Genomic DNA, 19,998 nt, shown 5'->3' with positions numbered 1-19,998 from the left:
GATTTTAGCAGACGTTAATGCGAGTGTAGCGAAATGCTTGTGCTTCTAGTTTCGACAGTGCAGTAATATCTAACAAGTAATCTAACAATTCCCCAACAAGTATCTAATACACACAAATCTAAAGGGGTGAATGAGAATATATAAGTATATGGATTAGCGATGGCCGAGCGGCATAGGCAAGATGCAGTAGATGGTATAAAATACAGAATATACATGTGATATGAGTAATGTACGATATGTAATAAATATTAAACTGGCATAATTTAATAAAGTGCCATTGTTTAATGTGACTAGTGATCCATTTATTCAAGTGTCCAGTGATAGGTTCTCAATGTAGGCAGCAGCCTCTCTGAGTTAGTGATTGTTGTTTAGCAGTCTCACGGCCTTGAGTTAGAAGCTGTTTTTCAATCTCTCGGTCCCAGCTTTGATGCACCTGTACTGACCTCGCCTTCTGGATGATAGCGGTGTGACCAGGCAGTGGCTCAGGTGGTTATTGTCCTTAATGATCTTTTTGGCCATCCTGTGACATCGGGTGCTATAGGTGTCATGGAGGGCAGGTAGTTTGCCCCTGATGATGCGTTGTGCAGACAGCACCACACTCTGGAGAGCCTTGCGGTTGAAGGCGGTGCAGTTGCCGTACCAGGCTGTGATACAGCCCGACAGGATGCTCTCGATTGTGTATCTGTAAAAGTGTATCAGGGTTTTGGGTGACAAGCCACATTTCTTCGACTCCTGAGGTTAAAGTAGCGCTGTTGCGCCTTCTTCACCACACTGTCGACCGTGTCAGTGTGCACTGCGCCCGGCCTGCCAAAGGAGTCGCTAGTGCACGATGGGACAAGGACATCGCTGCCGGCCAAATCCTCCCCTAACACGCGCTGGGCCAACTGTGCGCCGCCCCATGGGTCTCCTGGTCGCGGCCGGCTGCGACAGAGCCTGGAATCGAACCCAGAATCTCTAGTGACACAGGTAGACCACTGTGCCACTCGGAAGGCCCTTAAAACATGGAGTGTTTACCCATCCCCACTCAGTTTGAATCCTATACTATAGTTACATTATGACTTCATTGTTGTTAAACCCATCATGGTGGACATAAATATGATGTTGTGGGAAAAACAAGTCAGCTATGATAAGTCAACAGTCCTCATCAGACAAACCTGACTAAACTATTTTGACATGTACAGTAGGTGTTTGTTAGTGTGTGGGTATGTGTAGGTGTATTTACTAAATGTTTATAAGGGTCATTCTATGAAATGAGTGCCTTTGGCATCCCTTTTAAGTAGAAATTGTATTTAATGAAGTGCCTTTTAAAATAGACCACATGGGTTCGTTACATTAAATTAAGTGCCCTTCAGTAGACCACATTAGACCACATGCAAAATTCTATAAATCAGATGTTTAATATGAATAAAGACTTCTTGGAAGATTTTAACCCACTTAACCCCAACACTTCTTCAAGTTTTCACTATCATTTTAAAGCCATAGTTATATTGTTGCTTTCACCAAGTCATTTCTGAAGATGTTTATTTATTTAATGTTATTAGTGATTCATTTTAAACCTGTTAAACTCTGAGCGATTGTTTTGGGGCCTGTACAGGGCCCAGTGAGTGTGGGGGTCAAACATGTATTTTTATCTGAAAATAGAAAGTGACATATCATTTGAAAGCTACAGGCCTTGTCTGTTTTGAAATCTAACTCAAATCTTACTGCTGGCAATAGCATAAGAATCTCCCCCCATAAAGTCCATAAATCATGGGCTATGGACATATTAATAGAGTATGCAGTGTAGCTCAAGTTACCAAAAGTGTAAACATTTAGTATGAATGGAAAGGGTACACCCTGATGGTCATTGTAAAGCAATGCATTTCCTTCACCATCTACATTACCTTGTATGCATCCTCCACATGCTCCGTTTAGTTTGCTCATCGTTTACATAAGTATTCAGACCCTTTGCTAAGAGACTCGAAATTGAGCTCAGGTGCATCGTGTTTCCATTGATCATCTTTTATGTTTCTACAACTTGATTGGAGTCCACCTGTGGTAAATTCAATTGATTGGACATGATTTGGAAAGGCACTCACTTGTCTATATAAGGTCCCACAGTTGACAGTGCATGTCAGAGCAAAAACCAAGCCATGAGGTCAAAGGAATTGTCTGTAGAGCTCCCGAGACAGGATTGTGTTGAAGCACAGATCAGATCGGAAGCCACTCCTCAGTAAAAAGGCACATGACAGCACGCTTGGAGTGTTCCAAAAGGCACCTAAAGGATTCTCAGACCATGAGACACAAGATACTCTGGTCTGATAAAAACCAATATTAAATTATTTGGCCTGAATGCCAATCGTCATGTCTGGAGGCACCATCCCTATGGTGAAGCCTGGTGGTGGCAACATCATGCTGTGGGGATATTTTTCAGCGGCAGAGACTGGGAGACTAGTCAGGATCGAGGCAAAGATGAACTGAGCTAAGTATAGAGAGTGGCCAAGCCAAAGCCCGGACTTGAACCCGATCTAACATTTCTAGAGAGAACGGAAAATAGCTGTGCACCGACGTTCCCCATCCAGCCTGACAGAGTTTGAGAGGATCTGCAGAGAAGAATGGGAGAAACTCCCCAAATACATGTGTGCCAAGCTTGTAGCGTCAAACCCAAAAAGATTTGAGGCTGTAATCGCTGCCAAAGGTGCTTCAGCAAAGTACTGAGTAAAGAGCCTGAATACTTATGTAAATGTGATATCAATTTCAATGATTTGTTTATTTTTTGCAAACATTTCTAACAACCTGTTTTTGTTTTGTCATTATGGTGTATTGTGTGTAGATTGATGAAGGGGAAAAAAACTATTTAATACATTTTAGAATAAAGCTGTAACGTAACAAAATGTAGAAAAAGTTAAGGGGTCTGAATATTTTCCGAATGCACTGTATATCATTCTTGTAAGACGAGAAATTAAGGTATGACATTCACTTTCAAAATGGCTGTGGCTGGGGGGGGGGGGGCGGCAGTAATTGGTGTAAATTTCATTTTTTGTGGTCTGCTGTATCTTGGACTCTGTAGTAGTCCTATTGTTTCTGACACCTTGATCTTAATCCCACAGTTCTTACCTTTCTATCTCTGCAGTGAAAGAACAAGACAGATCATCAATGCCAGTGTCTAACGCGTCACCATCACCAAAATAATAAACTGTCCTCTGGCTCTGGTGAAATACCGGTAAATACTCTGAGCTGGGAGCAGGAGGACAGCCCAGTCTCCCCAGACCTAGTTTCTCAGTGTGTAAGATCCTTTGTGTTACAATTAAATTCTGTCTCTGACTTGAGGACAGCGTTCGGCGTTCCCACTGACCTCTGTGATGCTGTGTTGGGTCCTGGGCAGGGGTGCGGCGGAGATTAGGTCCTCCATGGCTTCAGGGGGCGCTCCAGCCTCTCCAGTCTGGACGTCTCTTCTGTGTCTTGGGTCCTCTTCTCCTTCCGGCCTCTCCTGCAGAACAACAGGACCTGCAGCCCCTGCAGACTGACACAAGAAGAAAGGAGGTTATTCCGGTACATAAATAGAATTGGATAACAATGTTGTATGGAAGTCTTACAAGCTCCCCTATGGATGATAACTTAGGATGTACATGTAACCTAATGAATAGCTGAGGGGAGACGTCCTGAAATAAATTAGACACATTTGATGTACTGTAATTTTTTATGTTACACTATGACACTAACCTCTATCACGATAACATGCTGGGTTGAGGTTCCACTCCCCTCATCTATTGTTTTGGGTTGGTCTTCTCTCCACGTATTTTGTCCTGCTGGCTTTGCAAAGGTCCTGTGGCCTCCTGTGAGATGTCCTTCACCTAAGAGAGTGATTGGAGGGAAAAGGGGTGGTTAAGTTAGGTACTGTCAATGCTCAACTCTATATTGTACACTATCGACATTAACCACGTTTCCATCCACCGTTTTCATACAAGTAAAGTCATACCGCAAGGTTCCACAACTGGTGGCTAGTGGGTCAAATTTGGCTTTGGTTTTGTGGCCCTTAAAGTTTTCTGAGCAAAATGTTTCTATTTTTTCCATTGTTGGACATAAGACTAAAAACACAAGGAAATCAGTTCCAATTTATTTTAATTTAAGAAATCTGTTCCCATGTATTCCCATGAAGAATAGAGACAGGCGATCGTATACGTAAGCAAGGTTTAAAATGATTATGTTTTAGTCAAACATTATATCTGTTTGTGCTTCTTGCGGTTCATTTGCAGTCTACAAATGATTTGTAATTATTTTCTGGTCCCCTGACCACCCGCTCAATGAAAAAAAATTTAAAAAATCAGGCTGCGGCTGAATCTAGTTGATGATCCCTGTCATCCCATATAAAAATAAATCACGTCAGCTGTGATGAAAACAGGAAGTTTCGGTACAATTTTTTAAATGCTGATAGATCATTTGTTTGCTCGACATGGTGGGATCTTTGTGTGTTGGTAAAATTAATTATGCAAGAAATGGTGGGGGAAATATTGATATAACCAGTCACGTGATTATATGGTGTGTGGCCCTCCTACTATGACTCGGGAAACCATGCAGTTTATTAGGCTACAGATTAAATAAATTATGATGAACTTCATAGGGTGGTGAAAGTGGACGGTGATCTTGATGCTCATTTCCAATAAATATCGAGGGTCTTATTCTGGTGACATGATGATCAATGCTGGACTGCCGTTTGACAAATAAAATTATTCCCGCTCTTATCCATAATAATATCATTATGTAGACCAGCCTACCCTCACTGTATCTGAGAGCTGTTGGATAGAGCACACGTACCAAGACCAGAGTAGGTACATTTGCTATTTAACGCAACAGTTGTGACAAAACTACCCGTGGAGTTGAAAATGTGATGGAAACACATTAACCTTTTATTCGGTTCATAAAAACTAGAAATGAAATTGTGTGCGCACTAAGTCATCACGCACTGATTCTTATCCACGAGTCAAATTTCGTAATAGTCGCATGAAAAACAGTCGCCAATTGGATGGAAACCTAGCTAGTAAAATGTATTATGCTAGCAGTGGTGGAGAAAGTACTCAATTGTTATACTTGAGTAAAAGTAAAGATAACTTAATAGAAAATGACTCAAGTAAAAGTCACCCAGTGAAATACTTGAGTAAAAGTCTAAAAGTATCTGGTTTTGGTACACTCACCAAAAATATAAATGCAACATGTAAAGAGTTGGTCCCATGTTTCATGGGCTGACATAAAAAATCCCAGAAATGCTTCATATGCACAAAAAAAGTATTTCTCTCAAATTTGTTGATTAGCTAAATTGTCTGCGGTGATATTCGTACTCGCAACCTTTACGTTGCAAGACGTTTGCATTATACACCCACCCTACTTTTGTTTTTGCTCTGTCTTATGTAAATGTAACAGATCATACTGTATTGAACAAAAACAAATGCAACATGTAAAGTGTTGCTCCCATGTTTAAAAAGCTGAAATAAAGGATCCAAGAAATGTTCCATATGCAAAAAAAGCTTATTTCTCCGTTTTTGCACACACATTTATTTACATCCCTGTTAGTGAGCATTTCTCCTTTGCCAAGATAATCCATGCAACTGACAGGTGTGGCATATCAAGAAGCTGATTAAACAGCATGACCATTACACAGGTGCACCTAATGCTGGGGACATTAAAAGGCCACTAAAATATGCAGTTTTGTCACAACACAATGCCACAGATGTCTCAAGTTTTCAGGCAGTGTGCAATTTGTATGCTTTACTGCAGGAATGTCCACCAGAGCTGTTGCCAGAGAATTGAATGTTAATTTCTCTACCATAAGCTGTCCTCCAATGACATTTTAGAGAATTTGGAAGTATGTCCAACCGGCCTCACAACCGAAGACCATGTGTAACCACAGGACCTCCACATCCGGCTTCTTCACCTGCGGGATGGTTTCTGCACAAACTGTTAGAAACCATCTCAGGGAAGCTCATATGCGTGCTCGTCGTCCTCACCAGGGTCTTGACCTGACTGCAGTTAGGCATTGTAACAGATGTCAGTGGGCAAATGCACACCTGCACGCTGTAGAAGTGTGCTCCTCAAGGATGAATCCCAGTTTCAACTGTACCGGGCAGATGACTGACAGAATGTATGATGTCCTGTGGGCTAGCGCTTTGCTGATGTCAATGTTGTGAACAGAGTGCCCCATGGTGGTGCATGTTTGTTTTTTTCCCCTAGCACTACACAGCTGATTCAAATACCCAACTCATCATCAAGCTTTGACTATTTGAATCAGCTGTTTAGCGCTAGGGCAAAAAAAAACTAAACATGCACCCACAGGGCCCCAGAACCGAGTTTGTGAAACCCTGGGCTGCACCCGCCAAGAGTAGGCACATTTGCTATTTAATGCAAGTACATTTTGTGTGTACCATATCATCACGCACTGATTTTTAGCAGCAAGAAGTCCGTTTGGTGGAAACATAACAGTAGCTACATTTCCATCCAATTGGTTTAAGATTTTCATGCAAATATTCTGGAGTCCGCAAAAAGTAAATGCGTATTTTCCCACCAGTGGAATGTTTCCACCAAATGATCTTGTCGTGGATACAAATCTGTGCGTAATAAGTGCACACAATGTACTTTTTCACAAGTTTAAGTTTTCATGTACTGAATAGAAATCTAACGTTAAATATGTTTACATCACATTTTCAACTCTACCAATAGTTTTGTCACAGAAACTTTTGCTTTAAATAGTACATTTGCCTACTCTGGTCTTGGTACGTGCGCTCTAGCCAACACAGATATAGTGCGAGAATATTTGTATTTGTCAAACAGCAGGCAAGCATCGATCATCACGTCACCAGAATAAGACCCTCGATATTTATTGTAAAGCAGCATCAAGCTCATCACCGTGCACTTTCACCACCCACTGAATTGATTTCATCTGTGGCCTAATAAACTGCATGGTTTCCTGAGTTCTAGTGGGAGAACCACACCATATCCTTGCGTGACTCCAAGTTTACTTGGATATGATGGTATATTATGATTTTATTATATATTATTATATCAATATCTGCGCATAATTAACTTTACCGACACAAAAAGATCCCACCATGCCAAACGAACAAATTATCTGTTGGCATTTATATAATTGTTCCGACACTTCATGTTTCCATCACAGAAGTCATTGTTTTTTATTTTTAATATATGGTAGACCTATAACTTTACTCTCATAAAAACTGGATGCAAACAATATCGTGTTGGAAAAATGCGCATATTTTCTTTATGTCTATTTTTGAATATTTGCATGAAAATCTGTCGCTAATTGGATGGAAACCTTGTCTACAATTGACAAGGATGTAAGGTATCACTTATAACTTATTGGTATACTATTTATTCATTGATTATGTTCCATGCATCGCATTATTTAAAGTGAGTGTGATTATTGGAATTTCAGGGGAACCGGGAGACCGCTCCCTGCAAAATGTACCTCTTGCCATTCCTCTGTATCGGTCGAGGATCTTGACACTACTGGGACGACTGGCGAGCACGCGCTCCTGCGTTGTCTTCTCTGCGCGCTCCCGTGCCACATTCATTTCCAGTATATGTAGTTTCCTCTGCAATGCCCTGTTTTCTTTCTGGCTTTGAGTTATTTCCAAACGAAAAACCGCATAGTCGTCGTCTATGAGTTTACATATATCTGCCACGGCTGAATTCGCTAGCATCTCCATGATGGAGGCTATTTGAGTGTGAAAAACCATAAAGTTAGCCATTGTTAGCTAACGTTAGCAGCTAGCTAGTGTATAACGTGTATCAGTCCTGTCTCCAACGCGAATTAAAAACTACATGGGGTAAGCATGTGAAGCTGTGCAGTTAAATTAATCATATCTTCAGTTCCATGGTGTTTAATAAAGGTCTAAAGAACAACAATAAAACCGCTAACATGGGAAATTGTTCTTGGTCATTATTTACTACCGTTAATACTGAAGAGAAAGGATGTTATTGGGTGGCGTCATAGCTCAGAGGGCGTGACTAAATAAGACGTATGTGCGCTGTTCTTATCTCGGGTTCAACACAACTGGGATCTCAAAAAAATACGAGGTCAAATCATGACGTCAGTGATTTTCATGTAGGAAAGTTGGAGCCATAGAAAGTGGGCCGAGTTCACGAGTTGGAATTCGGAGTTGGATGACCGTTTCAACCGATTTTTCCCAGTCGGGCTCGTTTTTTCGAATGGGCCAGTTGTTTTGAACGCGCTAAAATCGGGGTTCCCAGTTTTGAACGCGGCATAAGAAACACTGTACTGCTTATTTCATTCAGAGAGGACGAGGCGAAGCGAGAGGTTTTACTCCACCCAAGATCTGTCCACGAAAATAAGCCAATGAAGTGAGGAATTTTTGTATGGTGGTCAATCAGTCGAACTTGGTCAACAACAATGTAATTTCTAATGTGCTACATGAGACTTATTTGATCTATCTGATTGAATATAAGTAATGTTTAGGACAGTTAGGTTGTTATGAATGCACTGATATAAGTAGACGCACATGGCATTTAGGCAACTTTGAAAGAAAAAAAACTATCAGAGTTGTGCCTGTTGTCATAGAGATAGAGGACTCATGGATATAACCGGTTTTACCATGAACATTGCCATTGAGGGCTTTCACTATTTTAAAGTAATCAACTGGGTTGGGAGCAATCAGCTAATAAAGACATTTACTACTTTAAAATGAAGATAGCGCTGGTCAGGCTGTCACAGATACAAGGAGGAGTATCTATCTCCTACCCTATCTAGCTCTATGGCATGTTGTTCACAAGCCCATCTTTCCTCTCATTGGCTGGAATAGTCCCACCGGATCTCGCCTCCTCCTGGCTGCCTTCCACCTTTGAGGACATGTATTTCTATTGTTAAAGTGGTCACTTGCCTATCTTGTCAATATAATAGATAATCTTTAAATTACACCAGAGATGGAAGAGAAAGCAGACATCCGACTCAGTCATGCCTAGGTGGGATACAGCTAACCGTTTTCCTAAACGTAACCTAATTCTTCTAACCTGCTATGTTAATTATCCTAACTTTCTGCATAAGTTCTCCTAAACCTGCTACGAAAAGTACATTTTGACAAAAGCTGTGCCCCTTCTAGACAACCATCCCACTCCCTCATTGTCAATGAAGTAGGCCAGACCCAGATGCTATCGCATTGGTGTCTATGGGAGCGACCCCATTAAGTAGACATTAGCAACCATTTTCTTCAATGTCAAACTGCCTGAGTGAGTTTGTCAAGCATCTTTGATTACACCTCAACCTATTCATGATCAGTATCTTTCAGGCTCAGAGCTCACTTGCTTAGAAAAAGTACAACAAATGGCATAAAATAATGGGTTATTAAGGTGTTAAAGAAGAGGAACATTCTATTTGTTATGAGTAGAACATAGGCAAAACCAGGGGGGAATATAGTGTTACTCATCAATGACAGTGTTTCAGCTATGCCAGCACTCCAAACAGCATGTGAGAATGTGAGCATATCCAGATGCTCAACTGAGGGATTTAGTAATCACAAAAACCCTCTTAATCCAAGACACTTCACATGATAACTATAAAACTAAAGAATGGTTCCCAGACATCCCCTGCGTAAAACTTAAGCCACACTGCTACGATTTCTCCCCTTTGTGGACTCCTATGCCTGATAAGGTTACTCAGGTGGAAGGATAAACTCTTGTAATAGTTTTCACTTGAAGGGCCTCTTCTTGGTGTGACCGGTCTGATGCTGCTTCACATATTTCACTTTAGCAAAGCACTTCCCACACGTGGGCAGGTGTACACCTTGTCAGCGTCCTTGCTAATACTTGGCCTCCCACGTTGTGACCCAATGACCCCAGAGGCAGAAGCAGGAGCCACCTGAGTCTTTGAGCTCCCTCCTTGAACTCTCGCCGTTGTTGTGATTGTGTGCTGTGTTATAGGCCAGGTAACTCCCATCCTGACCCTGTCTGTATTCGTGGGGTAACCATGAGGTAGCTGAGGAACTCTAGACCCAGGTCCAGGCCTTCTATGAACAAAGTCACCAGGCATTAGATGAGATCCTGAAGGAGAAGACAAACTTGCTGATAGACTACTGCCAGGAGGGATCTCCTACCTCGCTCTGTGAAGGCTGAAGCCCAGGGTGACCTGCTCTGTTCATTATGGATACTGTGGTGTTTGTATCATAGGAACAGAAGGGTCTATCTCTTTCAGGCCCTGCTTCATCCCTGCACTGAGACTGTGAAGAGAAGGGTCTGGGTTGCAGACTGGATCCCTGACTAGAGCCTCGGTCAGGGAGGTGTTTCTTACAGAATAAATATGAAAATGTGCATAAGCATGGAAGCAATTAAAAGGGGAACAGTTAGGAGCTCATAGGAACATTCTCAGACCAAAGTTGAGGACACAACATTCCACGTGACACAATACTGAATCCAAAAATTACACTGTTTTGACATTTACTGAACTTTTCACCGCATTTGTTGATAACGACGTCTGAAAATACTATGGATGGGTTCATTAACATGACAATAATATTCCTGGGAAATGTGGGGTAGGTGCAACATAAGACCAAAAAATGACAAGGTTTTAAGTGAGAGGACTAACTGGTGACTCCAAACTGCCACACACCTCTCCAAAGTGTGCACTATTCCTAAGTCATTTCAATGCACTTTTATGACACAAAGTCTTCAACTATAAGGTGCTGTTTCAAGCTCTCCCAGTTGTGCCGTTGAGGAACTAGAGCAGAAGACTTGTGGTTGTTTTGTTTGGAACACAGCCCTGCATCCCTGACATCACACAATTACTGTTGTTTATGCTGGATTAGGTGGGCATCATTTGAAAGCTTATTCTATTGCTAACATGACTAGCTAATTTATAAGATGCGATATTAGTGTTAAGGTTTCACAGGGCAATTCAGAGAAACAGACTGGAATTGTATAGAAATAGAAAGGAGTCATGTGTGCAGTCAGATGCGTGTTGTGGCAAATTTTCTTCACAAAAAAAAAGTTTGAAAAGTGCAGTAAATGTAAAAACAGTGTAATTTTTGGATTCAGTATTGTGTCACGTGGAATATTGTGTCCTCAACTTTGGTCTGAGAATGTTTCTATGACGGAGAAAAAAAATGGGTAAACAACAACAACAAAAAAGATAAGCAAAGGCTGTACAGTAAAATGCTGTAAATGACATCAGAGCTTAGGCTCAGCGCTTCACAGCTCTGGATGGGTTTTGACTGATAGCCGTTCTGAACTTGAGCACCACCCCGCGACAAGAAGTTGCCCCCATCCCTCCCGCTAATTGGGCAACTTTTACAGATGTTTGCTTTTCTGACGGGAGTGGTGTGAATTAAGAGGACTCGGTGTATTCTGAACGATGAGACGTTGAGGATTATAATAAATACCGCTTTGATGTCATACTATCAAGTCAAAAACCTGTGAGTCCAAAGGTGCAATTCACATTTCCATATCAAAATCATGTCATAAACACAGTCAACATTTATGATCACTATGTTTGATGTACATTTACTAAATGACATGGCATCATACCCTGGGTTGTTCTGAACAGAATGAGTCTTTTCGCTGGGACAATTGTGCGCCGCCCTAAGGGATTCCCAGTCAAAGCCGGTTGTGACACAGCCTGGGATCGAAATCCGGGTCTGTAGTGACGCCTCAAGCACTGCGATGCAGTGCCTTAGACAGCTGCACCACTCAGGAGGCCCCCAAAATCTGCCATTTTCAACCCATATACGGGTACAAGATTTAAGGGTTATGGCACTAACATTATCCCGCTATAAAACTCCAGTATAAACCTAAAAGGGACATAGTTGTCACTCTTCATCAGTGAAGCATTTTTACAGACACCATCACACCAACCATCACCATATCATCTACTCTGTCTCATCATACTCATTCTTTCCTGTTCACCTCATCCAGTTCCTTATACATCCAAACCAACAGCACTAACTACAAACAAACTAACTAGTAATACATTACATGTTTAGTTTATTAGGATCCCCATCAGCTACTCTTCCTGGGGTCCACATAAAACGTAAAAAAATACATGACAATGTACAGAACAGTAATAGACAAGAACAACATAAGATATTAATTCAATTCTAAATAAAGAGAGAGTGTCTTCAGGAAGTATTCCCCTAGCCTTTTTCCACATTGTTACGTTACAGCCTTATTCTGAAATTGATTAAAATGTTTTTTTTTTCTCTCATCAATCTACACACAATAACCCATAATGACAAAGCAAAAATAGTGTTGACATTTTTGTTAATTTATAAAAAAATAAAAAAATGAAATCATATTTATTTAAGTATTCAGACACTTTACTGAGTACTTTGTTGCAGCACCTTTGGCAGCGATTACAGCATTGAGTTATCTCGCTACAATATTGGCACACCTGTATTTGGGGAGTTTCTCCCATTCTTCTCTGCAGATCCTCTCAAGCTCTGTCAGGTTGGATGGGGAGCGTTGCTGCTAAGCTATTTTCAGGTTTCTCCAGAGATGTTCGATCAGGTTCAAGTCCGGGCTCTGGCTGGACCACTCAAGGACATTCAGAGACTTGTCCTGAAGCCAGTCCTACGTTGTCTTGACTGTGTGCTTTGGGTTTAAATTATATATATTTTTTCTCACTTTTATTTTACCCCAGTAGGCTAGTTGAGAACAAGTTCTCATTTGCAACTGCGACCTGGCAAAGATAAAGCAAAGCAATTTGACACATACAACAACAGAGTTATACATGGAATAAACAAACATACAATCAATAACACAGTAGAAAATTCTATATACAGCATGTGCAAATGAGGTAGGATATGAGAGGTAAGGCAATAAATAGGCCATTGTGGCGAAGTAATTACAATATGGCAATTAAACACTGGAATGGTAGGGTGTGCAGAAGATGCATGTGCAAGTAGAGATACTGGGGTGCAAAGGAGCAAGATAAATAAATAAATACAGTATGGGGATGAGGTAGATGGGATGGGCAATTTCCAGATGAGCTATGTACAGGTCCAGTGAGCTGCTTTGACAGCTGGTGCTTATAGCTAGTGAGGGAGACATGAGTCTCCAGCTTCAGAGATCTTTGCAGTTCGTTCCAGTCATTGGCAGCAGAGAACTGGAAGGAGAGGTGGCCAAAGGAAGAATTGGCTTTGGGGGTGCTGGAGCACGTGCTACGGGTGGGTGCTGCTATGGTGACCAGTGAGCTGAGATAAGGCGGGGCTTTACCTAGCAGAGACTTGTAGATGACCTGGAGTCAGTGGGTTTGGCGACAAGTATGAAGCGAGGGCCCGCCAACGAGAGCATACAGCATACCCAGTGGTGGGTAGTATATGGGGCTTTGGTGACAAAACGGATGGCACTGTGATAGACTGCATCCAATTTGTTGAGTAGAGTGTTGGAGGCTATTTTGTAAATGACATCGCCGAAGTCGAGGATCGGTAGGATGGTCAGTTTTACGAGGGTATGTTTGGAAGCATGACTGAAGGATGCTTTGTTGCGAAATAGGAAGCCGATTCTAGATTAAATTTTGGATTGGAGATGTTTAATGTGAGTCTGGAAGGAGAGTTTGCAGTCTAACCAAACACCTAGGTATTTGTAGTTGTCCACATGTTCTAAGTCAGAACCGTCCTGTCACGACTTCTGCCGAAGTCAAAGCCTCTCCTTGTTCCGGCGGTGCTCGGCCTTTGACGTCACCGGTCTTCTAGCCGTCATTGATCCATTTTTCATTCTCCATTGGTTTTGTCTTCCTACACACCTGGTTTCAATCTCATTCATTACCTGTTGTGTATTTAACCCTCTGTTTCCCCTCATGTCTTTGTCAGAGATGGTTTGTTATTCAGTGTTGTGTTGGTGCGCGACGGGTCCTCGTACCCACTTTGTTTATTGTTACATTTAGTGTTTGGAGTATGTTTCGTTTATTGTTATTAAATAACTCCATTACACTCAGTTGGATTCTCCTGCGCCTGACTTACCTGCCACCTATACACACACGACTCTGACACGTCCAGAGTAGTGGTGATGGACGGGTGGGCATGTGTGGGCAGCAAACGGTGGAAGAGCATGCATTTAGTTTTACTTGCATTTAAGAGCAGTTGGAGGCCATGGAAGGAGGGTTGTTGTCCTGTTGGAAGGTGAACCTTCACCCCAGTCTGATGTCCTGATCGCTCTGGAGCAGATTTTCATCAAGGATCTCTTTGTACTTTGCGCCACACTTGTAAGACAAGTGGCAAATCATTTGTAAAAATAGAGAAGAATAACGGCCCAAGGGAACTGCCTTGAGGGACACCGCACTGTACATATCTGATTTTAGAGAAGCTTCCGTTGAGTTCAATTGGATAAGTAACTCTCCAACCATGTGATGGCAGGTGATGTAAAGCTAAAACTAACAAGTTTGTTTTTTCAATAACAAATTATTATCAATAACATCAAATGCTGCACTGAAATCTAATACAACACCAACTACCATCTTATTATCCATTTATTTTAGCCAATCCTCAGTAATCTGAGTCACTGCAGTACAAGTTGAGTGCCCTTCCCTAAACGCATGCTGAAAGTCACTAGTTAACTTGTTCTTTAAAGAATATACTGAACAAAAATATAAACGCAACATGTTAAGTGTTGGTCCCATTTCTCATGAGCTGGAAAAAAAAGACCCCAGAAATGTTCCATACGCAGAAAAAGCTTATTTCTCTCAAATTTTGTGCAAAAATTGGATTACATCTCTGTTAGTGCGCATGTCTTCTTTTCCAAGATAATCAATCCACCTGACAGGTGTGGCATATCAAGAAGCTGATTAAACATCATGATCATTACACAGGTGCACCTTGTGCTGGGGATAATAGGCCACTCACACAACACAATGCCACCAATGTCTCAAGTTTTACAGGAAGCGTGCAATTGACATGCTGACTGCAGGAATGTCCACCAGAGCTGTTTCCAGAGAATTTAATGTTTGTTTCTCTACCATAAACCACCTCCGTCGTTTTTAAAGAATTTTGCAGTATGTCCAACTTGCCTCACAACCGCAGACCACGTGTAACCACACGAGCCCAGGACCTCCACATCTGGCTTCTTCACCTGCGGGTTGGTCTGAGACCAGCCACGTGGACAGATGATTAAACTGTGAGTTTGCACAACTGAAGAATTTCTGCACAAATTGTCAGAAACCATCTCAGGGAAGCTCATCTGCATGCTTGTTGACCTGACTGCAGTTCGGCCTCGTAACCGACTTCAGTGGGCAAATGCTCACCTCCGCGATTGGTCACTGGCACCCAAGAGAAGAGTGCTCTTTACGGATTAATCCTGGTTTCAACTGTACCGGGCAGATAGCGTGTATGGCGTCATGTGGGCGAGCGGTTAGCTGATGTCAACATTGTCAACAGTCTCCAATTAGGGTGTAATCAGCCAACAATGTCTCTGGATTTTCCCTCAGCAGATTTAGTTTGTGATGTTGTTTATAATGTTCAGAGTTTTTTTTCTGCTGGTAGATCAAATGGAATATGCCAAGCTCCTGCTACTGTTGCCATGGCTATTTTTAGAATTTGAGTATTGATGCATGTCAGTGGAGGCTGGTGAGAGGAGCTATATGAGGACAGGCTCATTGTAATGGCTGGAATGGAATGAAAGGAACGGAGTCAAATGTGGTTTTCATATGTTTGATACCGTTCCATGAATGCTATTCCAGCCATTACAATGAGCCTGTCCTGATATTTATTTATTAGATGTTTTATTATTTGACCTTTATTTAACCAGGTAGGCGAGTTGAAGACAAGTTCTCATTTACAACTACGACCTGGCTAAGGTAAAGCAAAGCATTGTGACAAAAACAACAACACAGAGCTACACATGGGATAAACAAACGTACAGTCAATAACACAAAACAATCTATGTACAGTGTGTGCAAGTGTAGTGAGATTTTAGCATTAATAGTGGAGCGATAGATGTGCAAGTAGGGATAATGGGAAGCAAAATAGCAAAATTAATTAGTAACAATATGGGGATGAGATAGTTGGGTGTGCTATTTACAGATGGGCTGTGTAAAGGTACAGTGATCAGTAAGCTGCTTTGACAGCTGATGCTTACAGTTGGGAGTTGGAGATATAAGTTTCCAGCTTCAATGATTTTTGCAATTCGTTCCAGTCATTGACAGCAGAGAACTTGAAAGAAAGGGTGCCAAAGAGGTGTTGGCTTTGGGGATGAGCAGTGAAATTGACCTGCTGGCGCACGTGCTATGGGTGGGTGTTGCTATGGTGATCAGTGAGATGATATAAGGCAGGGCTTTACCTAGCAAAGACTTATAGATGACCTGGAGCCAGTAGGTTTGGCAACGAATATGTAGCGAGGTTCAGCCAACGAGAGCATACAGGTCACAGTGGTGGGTAGTATATGGGGCTATGGTGACAAAACGGATGGCACTGTGATAGACTACATCCAATTTGCTGAGTAAAGTGTTGAAGGCTACAGAGAAGGTATGTTGGGATTCGAAATGGTCGGTGATCTGTTTGTTAACTTGTCTTGCGAAGACTTTAGAAGGCATTTCAGTATGAATATAGGTCTATAACAGTTTTGGCCTAGAGTATCTCAACCCTTTGAAGAGGGTGATGACCGCGGCAGCTTTCCAATCTTTAGGGATCTCAGACGATATGAAAGAGGTTAGACAGGCTAGTAATAGGGGTTGCAACAATTTTGGCGGATAATTTTAGAAAGAGAGGGTCCAGATTGTCTAGCCCAGCTGATTTGCAGGGATCCAGATTTTGCAGGTCTTTCAGAACATCAGCTGTCTGGATTTGGGTGAAGGAGAAGCGGCAGGAACTTGGGCAAGTTTCTGCGGGGGGTGCAGCGTAGTTGGCCAGGGTAGGGGTAGCCAGGTGGAAAGCATGGCCAGCCGTAGAGAAATGCTTATTGAAATGATCGGTTATCGTAGATTTATCGGTGGTGACAGTGTTTGCTAGCCTCAGTGCAGTGGGCCGCTGGGAGGAGGTGCTTTTATTCTCCATGGACTTTACAGTGTCCCAAAACTTTTTGGAATTAGTGCTACAGGATGCACATTTCTGTTTGAAAAAGCTATCCTTAGCTTACCTTATTCCCTGAAAAGTTGCATATCGCGGGGGCTATTCGATGCTAATGCAGTACGCCTTAGGATGTTTTTGTGCTGGTCAAGGGCAGTCAAGTATGGGGTGAACCAAGGGCTATATCTGTTCTTAGTTCTACATTTTTTGAATGGGGCATGCTCATTTAAGATCGTGAGGAAAGCACTTTAAAGAGCAACCAGGCATCCTCTACTGACGGGATGAGGTCAATATACTTCCAGGATACCCGGGCCAGATCGATTAGAAAGGCCTGCTCACTGAAGTGTTTTAGGGATATCTATGATATCCTACCTCTCCTTTGTGTGTGTTTGTGTTTGTTTGTTGACTTTCCAATGCCTTGTACCGTCTTTCCTTTAGAAATCCTCCAGAAATCCTCCAAATCAATTCCTTTTTTCTGTTGGTTTTATCCTCTATTTCTCCTCATCGTTCTTCTCGTTGCCCTGATGCCCTAGTCCCTCAATCCTGCCCTTATTGCTTCTTGCCAGATGATCAAGATGACTTAGTAGACTAGCTAGCCTTTAGAGCCAGGTTGATCAATCTCTCTCAAAATCAAACAATGTTCTCAAAGGAAAAACATCTACTAATATCTCCAGATGTGGAGAACACAGCACTACATTTAAACAAAATACAAAATAATTGAACAAAAATAATACAATTGTATGAATAGCTCTCCCTAACTGCTGCTGCTCAGTTAGATGGTGATGTCACTATACTCTATACATGGGCCGTGTGCATTTTCTGCTGGTGTATCATGAGGCAGCTCCTCTCTGAGAACCTCTTCCCGCACTGCGTACAGACAAACGGACTCTCTCCTGTGTGGACCTTCAGGTGCATCTTCAGCCGGTGCTGGTGGGAGAACCTCTTCTCACACTGGGGGCAGCTGTACGGTTTCTCCCCTGTGTGGACCCTTTGGTGCCTCTTCAGGTTGAATGAGTGGGAAAAACTGGCCCGGCACAGGTGGCAGCCAAATGGTTTCTCCCCGGTGTGCATCCTCTGGTGCCTCTTCAGACTGGATGAGTGTGAAAAACTGGCCTGGCAAAGGTGGCAGCTGAATGGTTTCTCACCCGTGTGCATCCTCTGGTGGATCTCCACCTGTTTGGGGAAACTGAAGGCTTTCCCACAGAATAAACATGGGAAGCGCTTCTCTTCGCCACTGGATCTACTGATAGCGTTACTACTACTACTGTCGTTTGTTACCGGGCTTGTGTATCCATTTAGTGTTGAGGCACTGGCATTGTCTGAGGTCTGATTTAACATTAGGGGAGTGTGAGGATGAAGGCCAGGGAGTGTCTGTGTTCTCCCAGGGTCCATGTTCCAGTTGATAGATCCTATAGAAGGCAGGCTGAAGGCAGCACCTGTTAGGGGGTTAATCTGAGACGCCATCAGTCTCTCTGAATCACAACTATAGGAGCAGGACGGAGCTTCGCTAGCAGAGTCTGTGTCTGTTCTCTCCTGCCGCATACGGACACCTCCCCGTCCCCGCAGACCAAATCTAAACCTCGTCCTGGTCTCAGCCAGTCTGTTGTCATGGAGACTAAATTTGGATGTTGTTTTGTTTTTGACTGTCTGTTTCTGGTTGTGGTTAACAGTGTTGTTCCCCAGCCCAGAGATGAGGACGCTGTCCCATCCACTGACCTCCGCTTGGCCATTGGCTGCACCCTTCTGGGTCTGGGAATCCAAGATGGCCACCCAGTCTCCTCTGTTATCCTCCAGCCAACCACCTGCAGGAAGAGGTTAGAAAGTAGACATTCGTTTTTTTTAAGTGAATTACCTGGTCAAGTTCATTTATTATGTGTGCCTTTGTATTTAAACATAAATTGTACTGATTTCATTTTATGAATGAAGAAAAAAACATTGCCGGTTGTATCACTATTCCTATTGAAGATCTATTACTGTATGTAGGCTACATGCATTGCCTTACGTCAGATAGTGAGATGATTTCGGCTGCGCTAATGAGGGATGAGCGTTGCGTAGAAGTGATGCCACCTCTCGGAAGACAATCGGCTATATGTATTTGTCCTTTACCTTGCTCCCCCATCTTTAGTCCACTCAGCTGATCAATGCTCTCTGATTCATCTTCTATGGTCTCCTCTTTGACTATCAGCAGATCAGGCTTCCCATCCTCCATGTCTACTGACTGTAAGAGATACAGGGTGAGAGGATGTTAGATCAAGACATCTGATATGAGCACCCTGCTATGGAGCATCTTCTGATTGGACAATGAGGGATTGATATGAGTATTGTGTAAACATGTTAGTTGATGAGTACTATGCAAATGTTAGTTGATTTGATTACTTGACACTCTTTAATGGTTTGATCATTCAAAGGCATGGTCCCCACACTTGATAACCCCTTCCATTTGTTGAAATTGGCCTATATGGTAAAAAAAAAAGCATATGTGCATCACCATGGTAGCAATTGAAAGAGAACACTTTGGAGATTATATGGAAATTATAAAACCAAACGTAAGGACATTACAGTTCACCTGACACAAGATTGAATCCAAACATGACACTGTTGATTTTATGTTCATTTTACATTTACTCTACTTTTCACAGCATTTGTCAATAAGAAATCTGAAAATACTCTGGATACATTCAGTAACATAATAAGAATATTCGAGTAGGTGGAGTAGGTGCAAGATAAGAAAAAACTATTAAACTAGGGTTTTAGTGAGAGATCTAATTGGTGTCTCCAAGTGGACACACACCTCTCCAAACTGTGCACAGTTCGTAAGTCATTTCAATGCATTTTTATTACTCAAGGAAAAAGCCTTCAACTACACTACATGGTCAAAAGGATGTGGACAACCTTTCAAATTAGTGGACTCGGCTATTTCAGCCACACCCATTGTTGTCAGGTGTATAAAATTGAGCACACAGACATGCAATCTCCATAGACAAACATTGGCAGTAGAATGGCCTTA

The 19,998-nt window shown here is 42.2% G+C and overlaps 1 protein-coding gene across 1 annotated transcript in view; it reads right to left on the bottom strand.

Moving 5' to 3' along the window:
• Positions 1-17,637: 17,637 nt before the first annotated feature.
• Positions 17,638-19,998, bottom strand: part of LOC110534464 (zinc finger protein 528) — a 115,559-nt gene continuing 113,198 nt past the window's right edge. Inside the window, exons 6-7 of the mRNA XM_036934474.1 lie at positions 19,098-19,209; positions 17,638-18,793 (exon numbers count right to left, since the gene is read on the bottom strand). Of these exons, the coding sequence (XP_036790369.1) occupies positions 17,787-18,793; positions 19,098-19,209 (1,119 nt within the window). The 3' untranslated portion in view covers positions 17,638-17,786. The remainder of the gene's footprint in view (positions 18,794-19,097; positions 19,210-19,998) is intronic.

Source organism: Oncorhynchus mykiss, chromosome 10, assembly GCF_013265735.2.
Source record: "Oncorhynchus mykiss isolate Arlee chromosome 10, USDA_OmykA_1.1, whole genome shotgun sequence".
NCBI classification, from domain to species: Eukaryota; Metazoa; Chordata; class Actinopteri; order Salmoniformes; family Salmonidae; genus Oncorhynchus; species Oncorhynchus mykiss.
The sequence above is the reverse complement of the archived record's forward strand: the minus strand, read 5'-3'. Positions and strand labels throughout refer to the sequence as shown.